At 39.8% G+C, this 23377-nt stretch overlaps 1 protein-coding gene across 1 annotated transcript in view; it reads right to left on the bottom strand.

Annotated features, from left to right (window-relative positions):
* Positions 1-7960: 7960 nt before the first annotated feature.
* The window catches only part of IGF2R (insulin like growth factor 2 receptor), an 88595-nt gene continuing 73178 nt past the window's right edge, over positions 7961-23377 (bottom strand). Inside the window, exons 40-48 of the mRNA XM_067555188.1 lie at positions 22333-22567; positions 20974-21110; positions 19946-20060; positions 17710-17856; positions 15781-15965; positions 13505-13691; positions 11831-11986; positions 10876-10945; positions 7961-10365 (exon numbers count right to left, since the gene is read on the bottom strand). Of these exons, the coding sequence (XP_067411289.1) occupies positions 9949-10365; positions 10876-10945; positions 11831-11986; positions 13505-13691; positions 15781-15965; positions 17710-17856; positions 19946-20060; positions 20974-21110; positions 22333-22567 (1649 nt within the window). The 3' untranslated portion in view covers positions 7961-9948. The remainder of the gene's footprint in view (positions 10366-10875; positions 10946-11830; positions 11987-13504; positions 13692-15780; positions 15966-17709; positions 17857-19945; positions 20061-20973; positions 21111-22332; positions 22568-23377) is intronic.

Here is a 23377-nt window from a genome sequence, read left to right as displayed (position 1 = left end):
TTCCCGCACAGAGACCATAATCTTATTTCATTCTGTGACTTTGCTTTTGACTTTCAAATCCCTCCGGAGGTGTGTATGTTGTTTTTTTTTTTTTTCTTCCCCAGAAAGATAAGCGCATCCCCAATTGTTCTGTGCACAGATCGTCCACAAGGTATGAACGGGAGAAATAAGTGCTAGTTTAAATACTACGATAAGGGCTTGGATCAGGTTCACTGACCTGTCCTTAAGAGGACAAAAGCCGAGGCTGTGTTGACACAGAGCGAGAGAGAGAGAGTGTGTGTGTGGGTGTGTGTAGTGATAGTGTGGTGGATGGAAGATGGGGCTCGGAGGAAGTAAAATCCCTGAGGGCATCCCTTAAGGGGCAGTGTTAGCAGCATGGGCTGCGGGCAAGTTACCGGTACAAAAAGGAAAAAAAAAAAAAAAAAAAAAAAGCTTGAGCTAAAGAAAAAGTAGCAAAGCTCCATGAAACAGATCAATGGAGCCTATGGGGTCCAAATTTTTCTACATCATATTACTTGTATTTAAGGGTATTTTGTGTGTATGCAAGTAGTTATAATGCTTATAAAATGTTGCTTTAAATGTACTGCAAAAAAAATGCAAATAGGTATGCTGAATCCAAAATAAAAACAGCAGGATATAATACGTATGCTAAAATAAGAAAAATGGAACAAAGTTTAATGCAGTGTGGTGCTTTGCAGCACCAAAGGGGGGGGGGGTGGGAATTGTAGAAGTAAGGATTGGGCCCTTAAGCATCCTGGTTCGAACAACATGACTTATGGGTAGGAGGGGGCAGGCTGAAGATAAAATGCAGACAGGGTGAAAACTCTAAAGAAAGACTGCATGAAGCCCGGGTAAGGAGTCTAAAGGACTCCAAAAAAGAAAAATTGAAAATTCAGATAAAGGAGTATATAGACGGGTCAAGGCCAGGGTCGGGGAGTGGGATGTGGTACCTTTTTGGCCCCAGGAGATAGATCTGCCACTATTGTGGACAGTTGGGACACTGGAAAGCAGAATGTCCAAAGCGATCTGGCCAGTCGGAGTGGACATTTGGGCCACCACCACCTCCTCCCTGAGACCAGACTCAACCTTTATATTAGGACAGCCTGGGGAATAGTAACTTCATTAATGCACCCTTTTTGTCAATAGATTAATCAGGTCTTTATGTGTCTTGTCTAATTGATGGGAAACCAGTAAAATGTTTTATAGACACTGGAGCCAGCAGATCCACCTTAAAAGCTCAGGAGTTTCTCTATTCCCTTATCAACAAAGAATGTAAATGCAGTAGAAATTTTAACCAATTAATGCCACATCTAGTGTCTAAACCACTTTCTTTGAGACCTATTTCTAATCAGCATCCTTTTCTTTTAAGTTCTGATTCTCCAGTTAACCTGGTAGGTAGAGATTTACTTTGTAAAATTTGATTGTACTGTTTATTTGTTTACCAGATGGGATTAATTTGTTATTTTCCTTGTGAAAATGAAAATTCTGTTTTGGCTGTATCTCTTGAACAAGGACAGGATCCTGAAATATCCAGCATACAAAAGGAATACGTCCTGTGATTATCTCTCTCCTTAAACAAGGAATTATTGTGCCTACTCGAATCCTCTGTGACACCCCAATCTTCCCTATTAGGAAACCTGGAAAAATGTTTATTGCTTTGTGTAAGATTTAAGAGCTGTTAATTTTGTTGTTTTACCTTCCTTTCCTGTTGTGAAAATTTAGATAATATAGTGTTTACAAAAGGTTTTGTTTTGATTCAAATGTGAATGATTTGCTCTTAGCCTGTAAAAGAATTCTTTAATTCTGCTTTCTGCTCTGGCTAATAAGGGATACAAAGCCTCTAAAGGAAAATTGCAACTCTGTCTGTCCCGAGTTCATTATTTAGGCCATGACATTTCTGCAGGTGAACGATGCCAGTTGGGTCCAGGCTATCCTGCAGGTTCCTAATCCTACTACTGTGTCACAAATGAGAACCTTTTTGTTGACATGGCAGGCTATTGCTGTCAATGGATTTTGGGCTATGCCTCTATTGTTAAGCCTCTGCTTAACTCCCTCAACTTGAGATTTCTGAACCTCTTCCTGGTCTGCCGAGACAGAATAAGTTTTTTACCTGGGTAAAATATGCACTGTCTAGTGTACCAGCAGTTGGTTTGCTGTTTATTCAAAACCATTTATATTGTTTTGTTATGAAAAAATGGGTTTGTTTTAGATGAGCATAAGACCATTGCCTGTTACAGTAATGCCCTGGACCCTGTAGCTGCAGGGCTTCCACCTTGTTTTCGTGCCGTTGCAGCTGCAGCTGCCTTGCGTAAAACCTCAGAAACTCTGGTCCTTGGTTCTCCACTTATCATTTTTGTACCTCATGTTTGCTTAACAAAATATGAAATTCTTTTGTTGTTTGCAGGTCATATTACACTCACCCGATGTCTAGTTTTTTAATCCTGCTTCATTGTTATCCACCCTTTGCAGAACCCAAAATTGGTTTTTTATGTTACTGGCTCTTGTCAAAGAAATTCTAAAGGTATTCTTGTGGCTAACTATGCTGTTTGTTCTCAACATGAGGTAATTAAAAGTAACCCTTTCCCTTCTGTGAACCCTGCTCAAGAAGCTAAATTTTTTTCCTGCAACTAGAGTTTGTATTCTGAAGGTAAATTTGTTAATGTTTTCACTGATTCCCGTTATGCCTTTGGTGTTGTCCATAATTATGGTTAACTCTGGAAACAAAGAGGCTTCCCCACTTTGGGAGGCTTCCATATTAAATGGCTTTTATGTTGCTGCTTTATAGAGGTTGTATGGTTATCTTTTATTATTGTTGTTGTTAAATGTCTAGCTCACTGGCATGCTTTAAAAGACTCTGCTGATAAGGCTGCGGTCCTTTCCGCACCTTAGGCCACATGCATGTTGTTTTGTGTTTATATTAGTCAAGTCTAATATGTATTAGTAATTGTATGTTTATTTTCGGATGGATAGAAGCTTACCCATGTGCAAAGGCTGACACTATTACAGTCAGCAAAAGACTTTTGAAGGAATTTATCCCTCGCTTTGGGATCCCTCGGTCTACCAACAGTAACAGGTCAAGTTATAAAAAAAAAGTTTGCAAGGCTCTTGATATCCAACAGAACTTTTTTTGCCCATATCACCCTCAGTCTGCAGGGGCAGAGAAAAGACAGAATGGTGTTCTGAAAAATAAACTAGCCAAAATTTGCCATGAAACCAGCCTCAAATGGCCAGATGCCCTGCCTTTAGCCCTTATAAGTATAAGATCATCATGTAACAGAAAGACTGGACTATCACCACACGAGATCCTAATGGGCTGACCCATGAGGCTTTTTAGTTCTCCACCAGCAACAACTCACCTAATGGATATTAATTTAGCTGATGAAACTGATTTGACTTATTGTCAAGCATTAATGAAGTGTGTTAAGGCTTTTTGTTCACAGGTCCAAGAAGCCCTTCCCCAAGACCCTCAAAAAGCATGTCACGATCTACAGCCCGGTGATTGGATTCACGTAAAGGTCCACCAAAGAAAGACAGCCCTGGAACCACGTTGGAAAGGCCCACTCCAGGTACTTCTCACCACCAACACTGCTGTAAAGTGCCAAGGTTACCAGTCCTAAATACATGCCTCACACTGTAAAAGAACCTCTGCACCTGTAATGACAAGGTCAGTGGAACAGGGTGCAAGTGCTTGTAACCTCTCCCCTGCTCAAGAAAAGGATTTGCCACTCCAGAGCAAAGAGGATTTGAAACCACTCCAGAGCGAAGAGAATATACCACAATGTCATCCCTACCACCTCAGGAAAAAACACTTAAATCTGCCCCAGATCACTGGTTCCCTAAATGGGTATGGCTAGTGATCTTTTGGATGTGCTGTATTGGCCTTATCTGGATGACTCTCTTTTGATCCAAGTTCCTGATTAACAGTACACCTGTCGAGGAAATCCCCAAGGTCCATGGGGAAGAAGACCAACAACCTGATGACTTTGAGGTACAATTAAAACCCAAGCAACTAAACCATAAAAGACAACGCTTCTTGGACTATACTGATACATCTTTATAATTAATTAATCAACTACAAACAGATTTAAATGTGTCTAACTGTTGGATTTGCAGTCATGTTCCCTTGCATTTTTGAAGAAGGTATACCCGTGGTTCTGATTGTGTTAAATACCACACATATAGTACAAGGGGTTACCATTCCTTTTCCTAACAAAATACATCCACCTAGCTTATGAGTCCCAAGGGGAATACTGCTTTAAGACCAACCAATCCATGTAAGAAAAAATTGCACTTCACAAAAGTATAAAGGTTGGTTATAGCACTTGTAACTATACCTTTACTATTAACTCTACAGGATATGTAGCCCTGAATGGCAGCTCTTTTAGAGGTTGTTTCCCTACCCCCTGAATATTAGCTATTATGGCATTCGTTTAATGCAAAGCCCCTTAACTTATTCATAGAACACATAAGTTTAGTAGGCCATTATTTTATTTGTGAAAATAAGGCCCATAAGAAATTACCCCTGTGATGGGAAGGCTCCTGCTACATCAGAGCTATTACCCCTGCTATTAGGCACACACCCACACTACCCCAGGGCAGGCTCCAGAACCAAAGAGCAATCACCGAGGCCCAACGGTATTGGGGTATCACCATGCCCCAGCTTGGAGTTGCATACGCTGTCAAGGAAATAAGGCGCGTTGCTGCAGTACTTGAAACAGTGGCCAATGCCACTACCCAGGGTTTTAAAAACATAGCCACTGAAATGGGTAGTATCTGACAAATGGTTCTGCAGAACCGAATGGCCCTAGACTTCACTTTAGCAAGCAAGGGGGGGGGTGCAGTAATTAATGATACCTGTTCTTATGTAGATAAATCTGGCAAAGAAAAAAAACGATGCACATGATATTTTCCAAATCGCATCACTATTCCATAACATTTCCCAAGATGATACTTCATGGGGTTTCACAGATCTATTTCATGCCTTAACATTTGTGGGTATAATCTGTTTTATTGTTATTCTTCCTTTGTTGTTTTCAATGTTTAGGCACGCTACCTTCTGGGTGTTTTACCTTCACCCAGTTTTTAAAAACCGAAGATAGCTACTATGCAAATGGTCACCCAGATTGGAATTGCTGAAATTAAGCTAAGAGTGGACCAGGTGATGTGAGTCTAAACTGCAGGACAGTTTGACTCAAAGGGGGGATTGTAAGTTGATTTTTAGTTGCTTGACTATAGTTACTCCATTTTTGCAGCTTCTTTGTTTATAAGGCAAGGCCGTTCCACTCTGTGCACAGATCATGGAAAGTTCTTAGGGATGCAGGAGGAGATAAGCCTCGGCTGAATTCAGCAAGCTATGTGACCTTGATAGATAAATTGGAGTTAGCTGCAAAACATCTGTAAAAGTATTTTATAAATAATGTATGCCAAATAATATAGACCAATAGTTATAGAGAAAATAGGTTTGTGCCCTTGTAAGGGGGATATGTATGGTTTTGTCATGAATGTTTAAGTAGCAATAACGTATAAAACTGTTTGTAATCCTTTGTTCGGGGTCTTTTTCCACTGCCCACTTGTGGGCTTGGGAATTGACCTTCTGCAGAATAAACTCTTTTGGAGACTGTCCAGCCGGAAATCCTGTGTGGGTCTCTTATTGGCACAGGGTAACGAACCACACTTGGAATCTTTTTCCAACACCCCTACCAGCCATCCTAGAATAGTTGTTCTTCTTCTGGGCATGGGCAGGAAGTGGGGTAGAAGGGTAAATTGTTTGCCCACAAAAAAAATTAAACAGGGCCAAGGCATAAAATCATTTATTTATCAATAATTACCAAAACCCTTAGTAAGGTACTTTGAGAGGCATCCTTCCCCTCCTGTACCTTTTTACCTTGATGGAGGTAGGGTACTCAACAATATTTCTAGGTTAATACATTTATTAGCATGGATATGAGAATGAAAAAATGTAGGGTTGCCATTGGCAAGGCAAGAAACCTGATTAGTGTTGGTCATAAACAGACTTTGCAGAGGGTATTTAAAGATGCTTTTGAGGGGGAAAAAACAGCTCTCACCTTCGAAGCTGAGCTTTGTAGTATGGAAGAAATATTTGTCCCTAAAAAGCCTTCAGAGACTTTTGCATCAGGATCTACTATGCTTTTCCCCCATCCCGACCACCTTGCACCACACCCACCACGGAACACAAACCAAACCTGACTATTCTCTTTAGTTTGTCATAGCCACAGCAGTTAGATATGAAAAGGGTGGTCTTTGTCCTTCAGTGTCTTAAGGTCATTCAGCCAGGAAATTGTGGCTCTTGGAAGAAAGCTTCCTAGTCCCTTCTAAGGATGGCTTCCATTCGCCTTCCCATCCATTGGCTGTTAGGGAAAGAAATCTCCTTCAGAGGAGATCATCATATCTTTTACTAGCACGGCTGCTGCAGCATGGACGACTGGTCTATCTGTTAACTGAATGTTTTGGCTCTTGCTACTTGTAATAGCGAAGCACACGTCTGTTTACACATTTACCCTGGTTGGCGATTTCTCATTCCTCTCTCATCACCTCCCCCCAAAGGATTTCTGTCTTGGGTGAGGATTTAGAAGCAGGTATTTGTTTTTGGGCTTGTCCTCTAGCACCTGTTCAGGGTGGATATGGATTGTGGATACCACTTTTTTGCACAAGGCTTCAAAAATTTCAGGAAAAAACCTGTGTTGCATTTTTTCCATGTCCTGCTCAGAGCCTAAATCTGAGAGCTCCGCTTCCTCAGTAGGAGAGGTATTTGAGTCGGAGGACAAAACCCTCTTATGTTTTTTGTCCCCTTCCCTTTTTTTTTTGGCCTACTTTACACAGGCATTGCTGCCCGGCTGTTGTCAAGATTGGTCTTGTGCAGCTTGCTTTATGCAGAGCCTGGAGCCCTCTGGATGCGTGTTCCTCAGGTCCCACTCCCCCTTCCTAGGGTTCATTGTTGGAGTTCCCCGATTCAAACTGGGGACCCATTTTAGGGCTTGTGGGGCCCTGGAACACCTCATGGATTGTCTTCTGAATCCTGTTCTGCCTGGCAACTTATGAAGTCCTCTGTTTTTGGAGTCTCCCCTCACTCTGCTTTGAATCTCCTGATAGGGCTTCTCTGTGTTGGAGTTGCAACTTCTTAAGGCAACAGGGGACACAACTTGCCTGTCCAGCACCCCATGCCCTAGCAGTGCAAGGGTTGGCAGATTGAGGAGCAGGGCACATTCAGCCTCTGAAGAGCCTATAAAAGCTGCCTTACAGAAAGAACAATGCTTGCATTTAAATCACTATTTGTGAAGTTGCTCTGCCATGCCTGAGGGGATCAGAGGGATCTCACAGGGAAGCACTGCAGCATTGGCTCCAGGTAGCTAAGACCACCCCTCTGTTCTTTACCAGATCCAGGAGAAGGAGAGAAGGAAAGCTACTTGCTACTACCAGAAAACACACACAAAAATAAAGGCTGGCAAAGAAGTGTCAGGAGCAAAGTGAACTGCGCTTGACTGCTGTCATGGTGGCATAAGATCTGGCAGCAAGCTGGACGAGAGTGTAGCTAGCACAGGCTATGCTACAGCTTTCAACTGCCTCCAGGAACTGCAAACGGGAGGGAAATAGTCCATATGAATCAGAATTGTGGAAAACGCTGAGCTACAGAACAGTGATATTTTTTTAAATCCATAAAACTCAACCCTCTCTATCCCAACCAGAATTGTCACACCCAAAAGGGAGAAGAGACTCCATGACGTGCACCATTGATTTTATGGTTAAGGCACGCAGACGAAAAGTGACAGGTGTCCGCATAAAATCCTAAAAACAGACATGCTCAATCAATGCCCTACAAAAAGAGGCGCTTCTCCTTCCTTATCCACTCCTCCAGGAGGTTTTTTGAAGTGACACACAAGACGAAAAGACCAATTCACTGCACTGTCTAGGAACTGTGCAGGAAGGGGCAGTGGTTTGTGGATTAGTCATTTAAACCAAACCCTTATCACTCACTACCTTAGCGATGTGTTTACCAGTGTACTTCTAGAATTTACAGTTCAGAGTCTGAGGTCTAAACCTCATGCATAACAGGCCATCCAGCAATTCATGCAATCAAGCCCAATAACATGCAGCGGAATTAGAGAATATATCTTTCAGAAACATTCATTCAGTCTTGAAGACTGAATAATGGAGAGTCCACCATATCCCTTGATAAATGTTCCAATGACTAACTACGCTTGCTGTTAGAAATGTGAATCTGATTTCCAGAATCTACTTCCTCCCAAGAACTGGCCTTACACCAATTTTCTTTCCAGCTGTAAAAGGGTTGTTCATGTCTGGAATGCTGACACTTCCTTACATTTAAGCACAGCTTTAGAGAATACACCTCTGTTATGGTTTTATTGGTTATACACAGTTTAACCATACAGAATCTATGGAAAAACCCCAAGTCTGAAAAAGAAAATCCATTATTTGAAACCTGCTTACAAAATTCAGATGCTTGTGGTGAGACATCTTAAGTCTCATCTTTAGCTTTGCGATCAGAAATGTTAACTATTTCTAGCAGAAATTTGGAAAGGGACTTTTCAGGTTGTCAAACACATTTTTTTTAAAAAAAAAATCTAAGCAAGAAAAATTTCAGCATGGATTTTAATACATATGAGAATAATTTGGAATGTCCATTTAATTTATCTTTTATTGAAATTGCTGAATAGTTTATATTACACTAAATTTGATTCAAAATGGAAAACGTTTTATAAAATGAAGAAACCAATGTTGAAACCAAATAAGCCAACCAAAAGGGTACAAGGTACCTGTACATATATATGAAACCATATCATTGCCCAAAGGATAATTCAGAAAACACTGAGAGGAGCATACTGCTACAGGAAGATTGACATCACCTCCATTCAGTCCTGGCAACATTGTAATTCAGTGACTATTGGCCTCAAGATATAAGAGCTGGATCTGAGATACTATTGAAAGACTTGGGCTCACCATATTTCATGCAGTTAGTACCAAATTTAAAAAAAAAAAAAAAAAAAAAAAAAAAAAAAAGATACCTGTTGTGCAAATTAAGGCTTCTCCAGGTCTTGGACTTTTTAGGAGAAAAGAAATGACAGGGCTATGAATATGGCATTCTGGGAATTCTGCACCCACGGCCTTGAACAATCCAGTTATGTCTGGGCACACACAAATTCTAGTCCTCTCTACACTCAAGGGAAATCTTTGGGTGCTTGTCCACAGTTTAATCAAATACTGATGAAATAAGTCATGTGACCAATACCAAAATCATCATGCAAAGAACCACCACCATTTCAGACTAAAGCTAACAGAGTAGTACCTTTCGGTAAATGGTTTTAAATCAATGAACTGTTTAAATTAGAATGGAGTATTCAAATTTACAGGATAAATTAGGCCAGTTCCAACATTTACATCAAAGCACCCCAAACAAAAAGTTACACTTTTATATTCCTTCTCATATGATGGGTGAATCTACAGAATAATACCCTGCCGGCAGGAAGAACACGTTGCTATTATTCAGCAAACCTGAGTAGTGAGAGTCAATAAATACAGGGAGAGAGTTAAAATGCTAGAAGTTAAATATCTTGAATCTCAAGCACCAGGGCTTCCTTCAGGTTTAACCCCGTCCTTTGAAACGATTTTGTAAGAAGCATGTATTGCCTGTGCTGAAGATTTAAAAAGAGAAAATCCTGGCTAGAGAGAGGGGGAGAGAAAGAGAGAAACAACATAACTCAGTCAACTGGATGCTGGAAGTCCAGTCATAACTGAACAGATCATTGTAAACAACCAGGATTGATCCTTTTTTTCTTCCCTTTTGAACATTTTCTTTTTAAAGGCAAAATTCAGAAGTCTCAGGCTAAAAGTCTTCATATTTGGTTGCAAGTGTTTTGTTGTCCCACTATATATATCTATATTTATTTAATTAGGCACAAGAGAGGGGGCTATTTAAACATTCAGCAAGTCCTCATCGCTATCATCATGGAATGATACGGTATTTGTAGAATTCTGCATCTTCTGTTGGTTTGGGTTAAGTTTTGCTTTCCTTCCTTTCCCTCCATTCAGTAAGTTGGTCTTGGCGTCACTTCCAAGGCTAAATGGCTTCTTTTGCTGGTGCCTGTTCTTATCTTGGGCTCTAGATTGCACCCCTCTAGCTGAATGAACCTTCACATCTGGGACAGTTAGAACTTCATCCTCACTGTCCAGGTCATCCACATGGAGAGATGGCAAGGCTTCCGATTTAACAGACGTGGTAGTAATGTGCCCGTTTTCTTGTCCTCCTTTTCCTGGTCTTTGATTTGGTGCTGCAATTTCCTCCATAAGCCACTCAGTTTCATTCTCATTAGCTTCTTCTTCAGTGTTTATCTATAGCACGAAGTTGGGAAAAGTTACTGAATAATATTGGATAGGCTCTTACAAGCACCCATGATAGTCTCACGAATCATCACCTGAGAACCAGCCACCACCCCATCCTGCACTTTGATTTATCATCTTCCACTGATAAGCAGATAGCACAAAGTACCCTGTTAGTGACTAATATGTCTCTGACCTCTCTGTGCTGCCTTTTACACTCTTGAGCACACCTCCATTTTAGTCTCATCTTCTCTGGCTCTATGCTTTGCCAGTTTGCCTTCTATTTGTTGGTCATTCCTCCGCATTTCCCTTAATTCTCCTTCCTCTTGTTTCTCCACATCTGTTTGGAATTGAAACTGTTCTGTTCTTTCCCTCCATCTAATTCCAGATTTAGTTTTAGCCAGCCAACTAGCTCTCCTATAGTCACAAAGTTAGTTTAAATTCATTCTATCTAGTACTGGTTTGGAAAATCATTTAAGAAACAGAACCTCAGGTTATCACAACTACAAGTACTACAATTACCTTTGTATATTTATACGAAACATTTGATGTCCTTCTGCAGCAGTTGGTTATCTTGTGTATCACAGTTTCTCTAAAACAAAAAAAAAAAAGAAAAAAGTAAATATTAATCTTACAGTATTGGATCCCTATTTATCCTTCTGGAGAAAAAAAAACGGGTGATCAGCAATACCAAAACCCTTAATTTTCACTCTCTTCTGCCAGTCTGTGGGAAATCTACTCAGTTTCTAGTCAAGACAACAGATCCAATATCCTTCTCAAGTACACCTTTCCAAGTCCATTAATTAAACGGGCCGCACTGTATAGCGGAGAAAGATTTGGCCCAAGACTATTCTAACTGCTAGCACTACAGTCCCAATGCTAGTATCTGGAAATAAATCACACCACTCCTCTCTGCCTCATCATCAATAAAGTGTTCTGGAATGCCTTTACCTTCTCACATCGTAACAAAATTGCTAGCAGAATATTCACCTGGGGAAGAGCAAACTACATTGACTCTGCAGTGCTGAAAATTGTGTTAGTCATGAACATGAGAGCATTAACTTAGTACTTGTCCTCTGCTAGATCTATTGGGTCAAGTTGAATCAGGGGAAACTCCTGAGTTTGCATTTAAACACCATCAACTTAAAAAAAGTCAACTGCCTGAGACCCCACCATCCACTCATTATAATAATTGAAAGATTAGGAAGGAAAACAGATCAGTTAGCCAGTTTGTCCCATTTGTGTGGGTCTTTCATACAGCAACAAGGAGAGAGAAGATACATTTTCAAAAATAGGAAAAAGGAGTTGTAAAGTCACAAAACTGGCAGCTGAATCGGGGCATAAGATAGGATACCAGTAAATTATTTTAATGAATTCTGAGAAATTGACTAGATTTCAAATGGACACTATCCCTTTAACTGAAAGTCACCTTACACAACAGAAGAAAACATTTTTTCATTAGCCTGCCCTCTCTTACCTCCTCTCTTTTTTGTAAAGCAATAAGATCAGTAGACATGCCGTGAGAACCACCAGCAGGACACTCAGCACAGCCCCAACGGCCTGGCTTCTTCCTGAAAGGCCTTCGAGAGTTTGCCCTCCCTGGTCAGACTGGCCCTCTTTGCTCCAAGAAATTCTGTAGGCAGCATAGGAAACATGATTAAGGGGACACTTTGCCTGGTTGCATAAAAAAGTCTGAGGAAGTGTTGATTAGAAACAGCAGGTCAAACGAATTCACTAAGAGATATAAAGCCAGCTCAGCTGAATCTTACATAGAAGCTGCTGCTGCAGCTGCAAAGGGAGAAGGCTTAGTGGATTTCTGTTCAACACACAAGTGATCTAGTTTATTCTAATACAAAGAAATAGGAAGAAAAGGGTCAGTTGAGTCTGCCACCAAGTATAGAATGGTCAAAAAGGACAGTTTTGTAAACATTATACATTTATTACCATGTAGTTATTAACAACTAAGACTCACATATACTGGTTTAAATATTTAAGGAATAAGAAAAGATGAACCCCAAACCAACGTAGGATCTAGTTATGGATCTACAGTGCCCCAATTCTGTGGAACTCCAGAAATTCTATAGAATTGAGTCTGCACCCTAGCAAGTTGTAGCAGCTAAACACAACAATCTGTCTGTTAACAAGCTGCAACATTACAAAAACTGCACCGTTCTGGTAGTATAAAGAAAGAACCATTTAACTGTATTTGCAGAACAGGAATCAGGGAACCAGAAAAACAACATGGTCACAATTTTAAAAGATGTATAGGAAAATAAGGTTAACACTAGGTGAAAGCCACACCTAGCTATGAGGCGCCTTGCAGAATTGTAATACAGAATGTGCACAGAGCATCCAGATACAGCTGCATATCTATCATGCCAATCAGTATTGTTTCATTGCTACCTTGTGCTCTCCCATCAGTCTGTATCCACTGGTTGGATCTTGCCTTATAATTAGGTTTTAAGCTCTTTGAGGCAGGATCCATCTTTTTGTTGTGTTTGTACAATACTTAGCATAACTAGGCCCTTGTCTGGGACTGGGATCCTCAGCACTACTGCAATACAAATATGATCTACTCCAGCAGAAAAAGTTCTGGCATAAAGAAGGGGACAGGTAAAAGGTTTGCACAACCATTTGCAGCGGGAAAGAAACCTAGCTATTTACTTCCACACACTGACTAAATGAAAATGGAGGAGCTCTTTCCTTTTATTTTAACTTTTTTTAAAAAAAGAGTTTCTTAATGGAAGATATGTCTTAGGCCACTCTCCTCAGTAACCACAGAAGCAGTTATTGGATGGAAATAAACTGAGTGAAAGCAGGCTTCACTTAATGAGGAGAAGAGTATTTTAATTCAGATCTCTTCTTCCCATTTATTTCAGTGCACATATTAAACAATCTAAACCTAAAATAATCTTCGTACACGATCATCATTTAGCTGGCAAATGGAATTTATGTTCCTCCATTTATTAAGCCTTGAAATTGCATCTACTCACTCCTCTCACAAGCATTAGTTGCTGCTTTTACGAGATTCTTAGCTGTTTTTTCCTTGCCAAAACTAATGTAGATAATGTTAGAAGGCAAAAGAACCTTCCAGTAGACAAATGCTGACAAGAACGGAACGTTACTTTGGGAGAATGAAGACGTTACTTACCCTAATGGACAGACTGCAGACGTGTACCAGGTAAATAAATACTGGCAGTCTGCGGTCTCATGAAGGAATTCAGGGATGCCTTCCTTTGCTTGTAAACTGCAGTGCAAGAAAATTGTTGAAGCAGCAAATTTTGACCTATCTTTACCACAGGGTGAGTCAGATGAAAACACAACATCCAAGTCATCGTCTACAAAGAGGAAAAAGTGAAAAGCTTTATTAAAACACTGCACAGGAATCGGCAGATTTTCAAGCAAGTTCTCTCACTGGAATGCTTACAGTCTGCAGTCAAACGACAGATACTGGAAAAATATTTTCAATCCTTGGTACCTACAGCTCATCTCCCAAAGCCATATGTAGGCACCAAAATGTAAGTGGCCTGATTTTCAAAGATACTGAACACCTGCAGCTGTCTTTGGTTTCAGTGGGATTTACAAGTGCTCCGTACTTCTCCAAAAAAATCAGACCACTTATTTTGAGGCATAAACATGGATTTCGGAGACTAACTTATAGGTACCCTGTGCTGAAATGTTGGTCATAAAATCCTATATTCTACCCGATCAATAGGTCCTTACCGATGGTCTATTAATGTTCTAGATTTACTAAGAAAGCAAGAGAAAGTGTGTTACTTCAGAATGTCTAACTACATTTACTTCTGCAAGGTTTAGGTTAGGGTTACTCACAGCATCTCTTCGAAAGTGTTACAATTGGGCGATCAGGCAGGAATATACATTGGAGAGCCTTTCTACAATTACTCACATTTTGACTACTTTTTCCAAAAAAATCCTAACTGGGTGTTGGAAGTTCATTTAGTGTTATACTCCTTATCTTTATCAAACTGCATATTGGATTTAATTTGTTGGATGATTTTTTTTTCTGAATTCTGGAGGACATGAAACAATTTGCACCAATGACATCCACTGAGTGTTGTCTGCTATTCAAGATTTTGGGGAAGCATGGACGTAAAGTTCTGTTGGAATGAAAGGAGGCTTTTCAGTTACAGAGGAAAGAATCTCTATGTGCAGGGTTCAAGAGGGAGGAGGATCAACAATTCAGGCCTTATTTTCATGCAGTGATGCACAAGGCCCAATGTTTACTTCAGCAAGCATTTGCTGTTTATGCAAGCACAAATCAGGATTTGGGCATGCACATCTAGAGAGGCACCCATTAACCCCTGTGTGTTAGAATATTTGAGTGGTGTGTATTTTCTTAAAATAAAATAAATAAATAAACCCCTCAATGTGTGTTGTGTTCCTTGAACTCCTGCCAGCAAGAGCACTGGAGAAAAAAAATATGTTGTGTAACACTGGGTGTAAAGATGAAGGCCAAGACTTTTTAAAACAAGTTACGATTTTGGATGCTCAACTTGAGATCTTAAAGGGGAATGTGATTTTCACAAAGTGCTGAGCACCCACTTTCTAAAAAGCCAAGCTCCTTTAAGGTCTCCAGCTGAGCCCAAAATATCAGGTCACTTTTGATCAAAGGCTCTGCTGCCAGTTTCAAACCCCAATATAAATCCTGAGATTGAGATACTGCAAGGCAACTCCAGTAAGTCTTTAACATCCTCATGTGTTAAAGATGGATAGCTCATTGCTTTGTCACCCCATTCTGTGCTCATCTCTTTTGCCCAGTGTAAGTGGCGGTACACTCATGACTGTGCCAGCAGTACACAAAGTAAAGAGATAGTATCACGCCTTACTAAACCGAGTATCTGTCTCAGTGAAAACTGAGTCTGTGTATTGGTATTTTGTCCTGCATGTCGTGGCCTGTTTGGCCGGATTGCTTAATACAGAAGGACTTATAACCAGGAGACACAGGTAACTAATACTATTCATTATTTTTGCAACTGCTGTATCTGCAGCGGATGTGAAGGGGCTTGCCATAAGTAACATTATGTTTTGTATGCAATGTTTTAAGCTACAGAGCTCGCCTGAGCTTTATTAAACCCTTTTTGGGTTCACAGATTATGCTCTATAAGCAATGGGTTGCACTAACGCAACTGGAGATGGGGTGGAGAAGGGAAGGGTCATGTTTTCCATCACTCCACCAATATCTTTTTCCTATAAGGAAAGTCAGTCATTTCTGCCTCCTTTATGCTACTCCTGCATCTAAACTGGCATACAAGAGGAGTAAAAAGATTGAAACCAGGAAGATATATTCCTGTTAAGGCTGATGGAATTTATGAGTACAGATGGGAGTAAAAGCAAAAGTCTCACATTTTAGGAAGGGATTCCCAGAAAGGTTCCAAGTGCAGACAATTCTAGCTAGTGAGTGCTTACCTTGAACGTAATATTTAGCTTTATTGGAAGAGCCAACTTTCCTCATGTAGGTACCCGTAGTTTTAATCTGGCAGATGTTGGCTCCAGAGCACTGTGGGTGCACAGAGTCTGTTATAGCAGAAAGTTGAATTTCATACAAGTATTTGTCACCATTTGTCCGTATATCACCAGAGGCTGTGTATAATCTGAAAGCAAAAGCAACTTTACCATGAAGTTCAAAATTTCTCTCATAATTATGGGCAAGAACAAATATTTGAACATCAGCAGCCATCCGATTTCAGCAGATCTTCAAGCATTGGTCAGTTGTCTCACTGGAATGCTTACATTCTACAGTCAAACGACAGATATTTGGAAAAATATTTTCAATCCTTGGTACCTACAGGTTAGCTCCCAAAGCCATATATAGGCACCACAATGTAAGTGACCTGATTTTCAAAAGAGACTCAACACCTGCAGCTGCCTTTGGCTCCAGTGGGATTTACGGGCATTCAGTACTTCTCCAAAAAAAATCAGACCACTTATTTGAGGCATAAATATGGATTTCCAGGCCCAACTTATAGGTACCCTGTGCAGAAGTGTTGGTAATAAAATCCTATATTCTCCCTGATCAATAGCTGGGGCAATATGCTGGCACTGCTGATGCCAATCCAGCATTTCCAAGAGTAATGGCTACCAACCACTTGCAGTGCATAAATGCTATAATTGTATCGATTGACGTTACTGGTGAGAGTTAACATTTTCAGTTTTTATTATTTTTTTAAAAAGGTGTTTGTTCCAGTACTCCTCTCCATTCTCAAGACTGATTTCTGAGCAAGCCCATGCCCAGTGACCTGTCTGAGTCAGGTGTTTCTGCTTTGGAATAAAGAACATCTGTCCCCCTCACCTCCTTATTTAATGGCATTAGGCAGTAGAAGTCACTGGGCTTGGCAGAGCTGCCACATGAATAGACATACCAGTGCTTTTGCATGGCTATACCAACTCCTTCTCTCTTCAGTGCACGTTGCTGCTCCCTGTCTCAAAGAAGCAAGGCTTCTCCATCTGCCATGCTTTCCCCACACACCTCTGAATTATGATGATATATCCACACAACACACCCTGCATTGTGCACTCTATTGTCTTTTTTTAAGTATGCTGTAAATCTGCTCCAAGAAGTTGCTTCTGTGGTTTTACTGTATGTACGACCCACCAGAGTCAGTCTTGAGGTCTAACATTTCTCCCTTCCCTGAGCCTCCTAGTGCTTTTAAGCCTCCCCATTTTAACCAGTGACTGAGTTTTATACCTCTCCATGGTTAAAGCTGAGCATCATGCCCACCAACTCCCTGCCTCAGAACTTGCATGCAATTCTCCCTTAGCAGCAATTTTTAAATCAAGCTTGGATCTTTTTCTAGAAGATCTGCTCTAGGATTTCTTTTGGGGAAGTTCTATGGCCTGTGTTATACAGGGGGCCAGACTAAAATCACCACGATGGTCTTTTCTGGCCTGGGAAGCTGTGAATGTATCATTACTGGGCACAAAAAAGGTGCTACATAAAAACCAAAGTCACAAAGGGGAGCAGTATGGCACAGTGGCTGAGTGAACAAACACTGGGCAGGATCAGCAGGTCATTGTCCCTTTCAATCATCTCTAGAGACAGTTCTGTGCACATTATCAAGGGTTCATCTATTTGGTTTTAAAAAGGCCCTGACCCTGAGGGGTACAGAACACCTCGAGATACACTGAACACCCTCAACCCCCCCAGACTTCAACAGAAAGAGAATGCACTCAGCACGTCCCAGGACCAAACCCCAAGTCAGTAGTTTCTGTAATCCACCAGCTGTGCACTAAGTTCAATAGTATTTGTACTCCAAATCTAAGACAGCCTAAAGCATTCAAAGTGGTATAGTTCTAGCAGCCAAATTCAGCATACTATAGGAACTTGCGTTTACTTACTTGTAATAAATATCACCCAGGCTGAAATTTTTCCCAGTTGTAGGATTAATAACAATCCCATTCACTATCTCCACCTCTTGCTGCTTCACAGCACAAGCTGCCCGTGTTTCCCACACGATGTAGTATGTACAGTTTTCTTTATCAATCCTATCAAGTACAAAGGAAAGTAGTAACAAGTCATTTGAGTGATGTCCTTGCTAGTCTGAAATGAATATAATTGATGGGGAGAAAAGAAGGGGAAGAGACTCATGGCTTTCAACATGAGGTAGCTTATTGGCTTTGCAGGTAGAAGCTTTTAACATTTGTGCTTATTTCTTGCATAAACCGATGACTTAAGTCAAAATCACTGTTCTATCAGCCTTACTGCACTGCTTCCTAAATCAATGGATTTAGAAGTCCAAGAAGTAATTTCTGAAATCCCCAATTTAAAAGTAAAATCCAAAAGACAGCTGCTTCAAGTTCTCAATGTCACATGTGGTATTGGAGATTCAAAGTAAAGAAAAAGTGAAACTAATCAACAGTCTAGCTTGCTTTGGAAGGTTTACATTTTGCATTTCACTGGATCTTGGAACAATGAACATGGCTGATCAAGTTCCATTATCTGGCTCTTGTGCTCAGTTTTCCTACTGCTACGGGGGAACACTTAATTCACAGACAGAGCTGAGCCCTAAAGTATAACTCCAAACATACTAAGTACTCAGGGGAGGTATTCAGAGATCATGGCTCTCAATAAATGAGAATTTTTTATACACAGAGTTGTCAACTTTTACCACTGCACACAAAAAAACACATTTTAAAGTTAAAGTAACAGATTAAAATCATTTAAGAAACCTGCAGTTATACAATACACACACTCCAAGATCTCCTGGGTAATGACAATCAATAGCTAAAAAACTTGACTGATGCAATCTGAAAAAATCTAGAGAGAAAAAACATCAACAGATAATGGATATACTGTAGCCAAACCCACTTCAATAACCCATCCACAGATTTTTTCCTGTTATGCTATCACATCTTTATCAGTTTGAAGGGAACGCTAAGACTTTAGTCCACACAGTCTGAAATAAATACTGAATGGAATTGCTGTTTCTGAAAATGAACAAGTGGAAAGAGTTCAAAAGCCTCAAATCTGGTAAACCCAGACTGAGAAAGTGTCCTGTGTAATTACACGCTTTGAAGTCTGTGCGATTTTTCAGTGGCCTCCAGAGACTTGACAAAAAAAAGAAGAAAGTAAGTCAGATTATACATCTGCTATACCAGTGAGCAGACATCAAGTTCTTTAGCTGGAATTTGAATACAGCTGACAAGAAGCACAAAGTGCACATTTATTCGGAATTTTTTGCATTTACTTATAAGAACACAGGAGTACAGCATGCAGCTGTTTGTCTCACTGCTAGCATTTTTTCTTCTAGCATCCGCATGTGTCACCTTTATTCTGCCCCATCCCAAAGCACGAATGCCAAAGAACAAGGTGGAGGATCAGGACAATAAGAGGGAAGCCAACTAATCTTTTCAAGTAGAATAGAAAATTTGTACCCAACATCTCTCCCAATCTGTAACTGAGTGGACTGAAAACTGAGTAGGCTAAATTTCGGTGCCTAAAGTTAGCATCTAAATCCTTATTTATGCATGAAAATTTGAGAATCTATTTTGTTCAATATTCTTTTATTTGATAGTAGCAGACTGTGTCTGGGGGTCTGAGTCGAAACTGCGGCTCCCCATTTCCAGCACTACCACTGACTCACTGTATTACCTTGGTCAAATAATCCAGGCCCAGATTTTTAAAGGTGTTTGGGCACTGTTCCACCTCAGTTAGATATGGCCAACACTAAGTCATTCTTTTGGGGGGGGGGGGGGGGGGGGGGGGGGGGGGGGGGGGGGAAGAGACATCAGAGCCTAGAGTCAGTTAGGCATTGAAACAGTGAGTGAAGTAATATCTGTAAAAATCTGGGCTTAACCCCTCCATAAAATGGGCATACTACTAACTTTACAGTGAGAATATGTTCCTAAAGCACTCTGAGATTCTTGGGTGAAAGAAGGGTGAAAGGAAAGATTTTTTGGGTGCTATAGGAAAGCAAGAAGTTAAAATGTTAAGTTCTTAAGCCAAGAACTTGATTTTTGTGGTTTCAGTATTGCATCCTTACAGGGTAATGAAGTTGTTTCCACAACCCCTCTACCTTCCTGGTTGACTGAACCATGAAGGTCTACTAATATAATCAAAAGTCTCATAACTCACCTCTGTAGCCTGGGGTTGCCAACTATTTTTCCACATTTCAGTTCTATAATTGTAGTTGCTTTCTTGTTTTTTCTACATTCATGTCCACTGGAGTAACTAACAAGGACTTTATCATCTGAAACACACAACCATGAAGGAGACTCAGAGTTGTGTGTGTTTCGTAACCACAGTCATAAGCAAAGTTACATTTGAAGAATTACAAAAAACAACTGCAGTTTTAGATTACAATCTAAATACCTAATCCCAACATCTTGATGGAACCACAGGTCAATTACAACAGTACAAAAGTCTAACATTTAAATCATTCCAACCATCCTTACCACAGTTTCCCCCATACCAACCAAAAAACCCTTCAGTTACAAATTTGTTTAGTCCACTAAAGATTACTGTTAAATATAAATATCTGTCTTAGAAAGATAAATCTAATCCATAGGAAAAAATTCATGCATGTATACTCATTGCCTTACTTCCAAAAGTGGGTTTTTCATTCATTATTTGAAAATGTGGGGAAATATTAATTTAACATAAAAGACATTTGAAACTTAGCTACAGAGGCACTTTTGGAAGACAAGAGTAAAGATTCTTCTTTAAATCAAAGTGTTGCAGCAGAGTAATTTTTCTTGCATTTTCTGTGTCACTATCTAGTGAATCCTTGTTTAGAAAAGCAACACATACAAACATTCTAGTTAAGAGAAGGAACACCTGGGGCATGTCCTGATACTGGATTCTTGATAGCAAAGTTGGGATTTTTCCTAAAAAGTGGCCTCAAAGAGGCTCAGCTATAACCAATTTTACTTGCTTTGGCTACTATCACAGCCTAAAGGTTACTAGGTTTTTAAATGCATGTGTGATTAATAAACTATTACTGCCATTTAAGATAAAAAGCTTAAGTAACAGGCAACAGATAAGATGGATTTATTTGCTGAAGCCTTTATGCAGGAGTTTCAGCATGACCCCGACATCCTCACAATGAAAATATTGATTTTGCAGCTCTCTACTGAAATAAGGCTTCAAACAGATTATTGCACCTGTCACATCCAGCTTCTGTGTATGTACGAGTCCTAGAACCTGAACCTCCCCATTTTGACTTTTCCTGCAAATAGTGGCTCTTTCTGGGCAGCCTGTGGGTCCATTGTTTACTCTCTGACACAGATTCAGGTAATACCTACAGTAGGAGACAAGAGAAAAAGCGAATTGATATTGGGCTGTTTAAATAAATGTATGCTAAATGAACAGGAAAAAGGAAAGGATTTTGCATCACAAAATATTTTTTATTAAGCTATTTCGATTAGTTTTATTCATGAGAACTCACTGCAGTTATTTTCACACGCCTCATTACCATAGAGCTATCAGAGTCAGTTTGGACAAACAAAGAATGAGCGATAAAAATTGCAGACGTTTTGCTTGCATTTCCAAATCAACTGATCTGATTCTTATTTTACGGTTTGTGTGTGTGTCATTCATCGTTTCCTAACATTCATTTACTAGATCAATTTTTTACTCCTGTCAAGCTATATTTGGATGAAAATTGGAGTTCAATTAAAAATGCACAGCCAGCACTATAAAATAGTTAGTTAAATAGCGCCACCTTAAAAGTACTAGATTCATAAAGAAGCAAGTTTATCAAAATATGTTTTGCATTAAAACTAATTGATTTATTAAAAAAGGAAGTACAGTAACTACAGTAAATCAAACTGATTTTTTCAACTTTTTAGAACTAGTAAATCTCATCCTCTCCACTTCGACTTTAATTCATAGAAAAGAAAAACAAGATTCCAACTCTCACAACTTCAACTGGAAAAGTAAACACCAGCATTCACACTCACTCCATTGTAAAGACTGAAAATGACAGATATTTAGGGCAAGTCCATGTGTCATAGTTATAACTTTTTGAGATCAAATTAAGTTTTAAAAGATACTAAGATAAAGATATTCCCTTTAACACATTAAAGTGAAAGTATTCATTGATGCAGCTTTTTTTATTTAAAATTTTCTTTTTAAAAATCTGCTTATTTTAAAATGCCAGCATTTTTATCCACTCTGTGCAAAGGTACCCATTTGCAAAGAATGAATTCCCCCAGTTAGTTGGATGAGCAGGCTCCTTTTATTACAGCTTTCAACTCCGCAAATGCTAAAATACACAGCATTATAGCATTCAGTGAGGTCACCAGTTTCACTAAACTTTGTGAACAGCTGTGATTTGGAGAAAAACTGTAAATTAAAGTAAAGTAAACTACCATATGTGGACTATCAAGTACTGAAAAACCAACTCCCTCTCCCTCACACACCCACCATGTAATTCAATCTCAACCCATTGATGAATAAACCGCTGTTTTAAAGAGCATTAAAATATCCCGCAAAAAAAATAAAAACCAAAACAAACTCACGAGCTCCCATCATGGATAAAGAGCCAGGATCCTGTAAGTGAGGAAAGCACTCTTAAATCATAGGTTTTGTGCTTTTGGATGAACTTGCACTCCATCTTCTTTGGAGGACAAACAAACTGCGTTTTCCATTCAAAGGTTACAGCACAGCCTAGTGTTTCACTCAGGAGCTGAGGGTTCCCATTGCCAGCGTTGTCATCGCACTTGAAAATAATAGTAGATTCTCGATTCCCAGTTACTATGGGAAGAAACATTAATGAAGACAGAAAAACTCTTGGGGGATTGTAATGCATGTGTGGATTCTGCAGTGTAATAATTATGACTCAAGACAGTAGTGGAAACTGTTCTAAAATCAGGCATCTCTCATTAGAGGAAAGAAATATTAACTTTTGCTTCTAGCCCACCTACATTTGTTAAAATCACTTCATGAGTTGAACACAATCACTCACTTTGATGTACTGTTACTTCAGTACATTAGGCTGATAAAGTAAAAAAAGTGTAGAATGAAAATTTTCCCATTTAGCTGGAAATAACTATTTTATCCAAAAAAAATTCTTCACCATTTTAGAACAGTAGGGGTTTTGGGTTTTTTTAAATTGCATACTAATGTTTTCTCATGTTATAGTTTGGGTAAAAGTCTTTTATGATCAGACAAACAACAAAAACATGGGGGGAGAGGGGGGAGAATCACCACCCCATTTGTTTTATGCAATGGCCCCCAATTCTCATTTACACTCTCACCCTTACACTGCAAGTGCCATGTAAAAACAGCTTTGCTTTAACTGAAAAAATCAGGCCCAGTATTATAAGAACATAAGAACTGACATTGGGTCAGACTAATGGTCCATCTAGCCCAGTATCCTGTCTTCAGACAGCAGCTAATGCCAGCTGCTTCAGAGGGAATGAACAGAACAGATAATCATCAAATGATCCATCCCGTCAACCATTCCCAGCTTCTGGCAAACAGCAATCCTTGCCTATCTTGGTCTATCCTCCATGATAGGTCTATCCTCCATAAATTTATCTAGTTCTTTCTTGAACCCCATTA

The sequence above is a fragment of the Emydura macquarii genome, unplaced genomic scaffold (assembly GCF_026122565.2).
Source record: "Emydura macquarii macquarii isolate MOO-44397 ecotype Brisbane River unplaced genomic scaffold, CSIRO-AGI_Emac_v2 contig_1559, whole genome shotgun sequence".
NCBI classification, from domain to species: domain Eukaryota; kingdom Metazoa; phylum Chordata; order Testudines; family Chelidae; genus Emydura; species Emydura macquarii.
The sequence above is the reverse complement of the archived record's forward strand: the minus strand, read 5'-3'. Positions and strand labels throughout refer to the sequence as shown.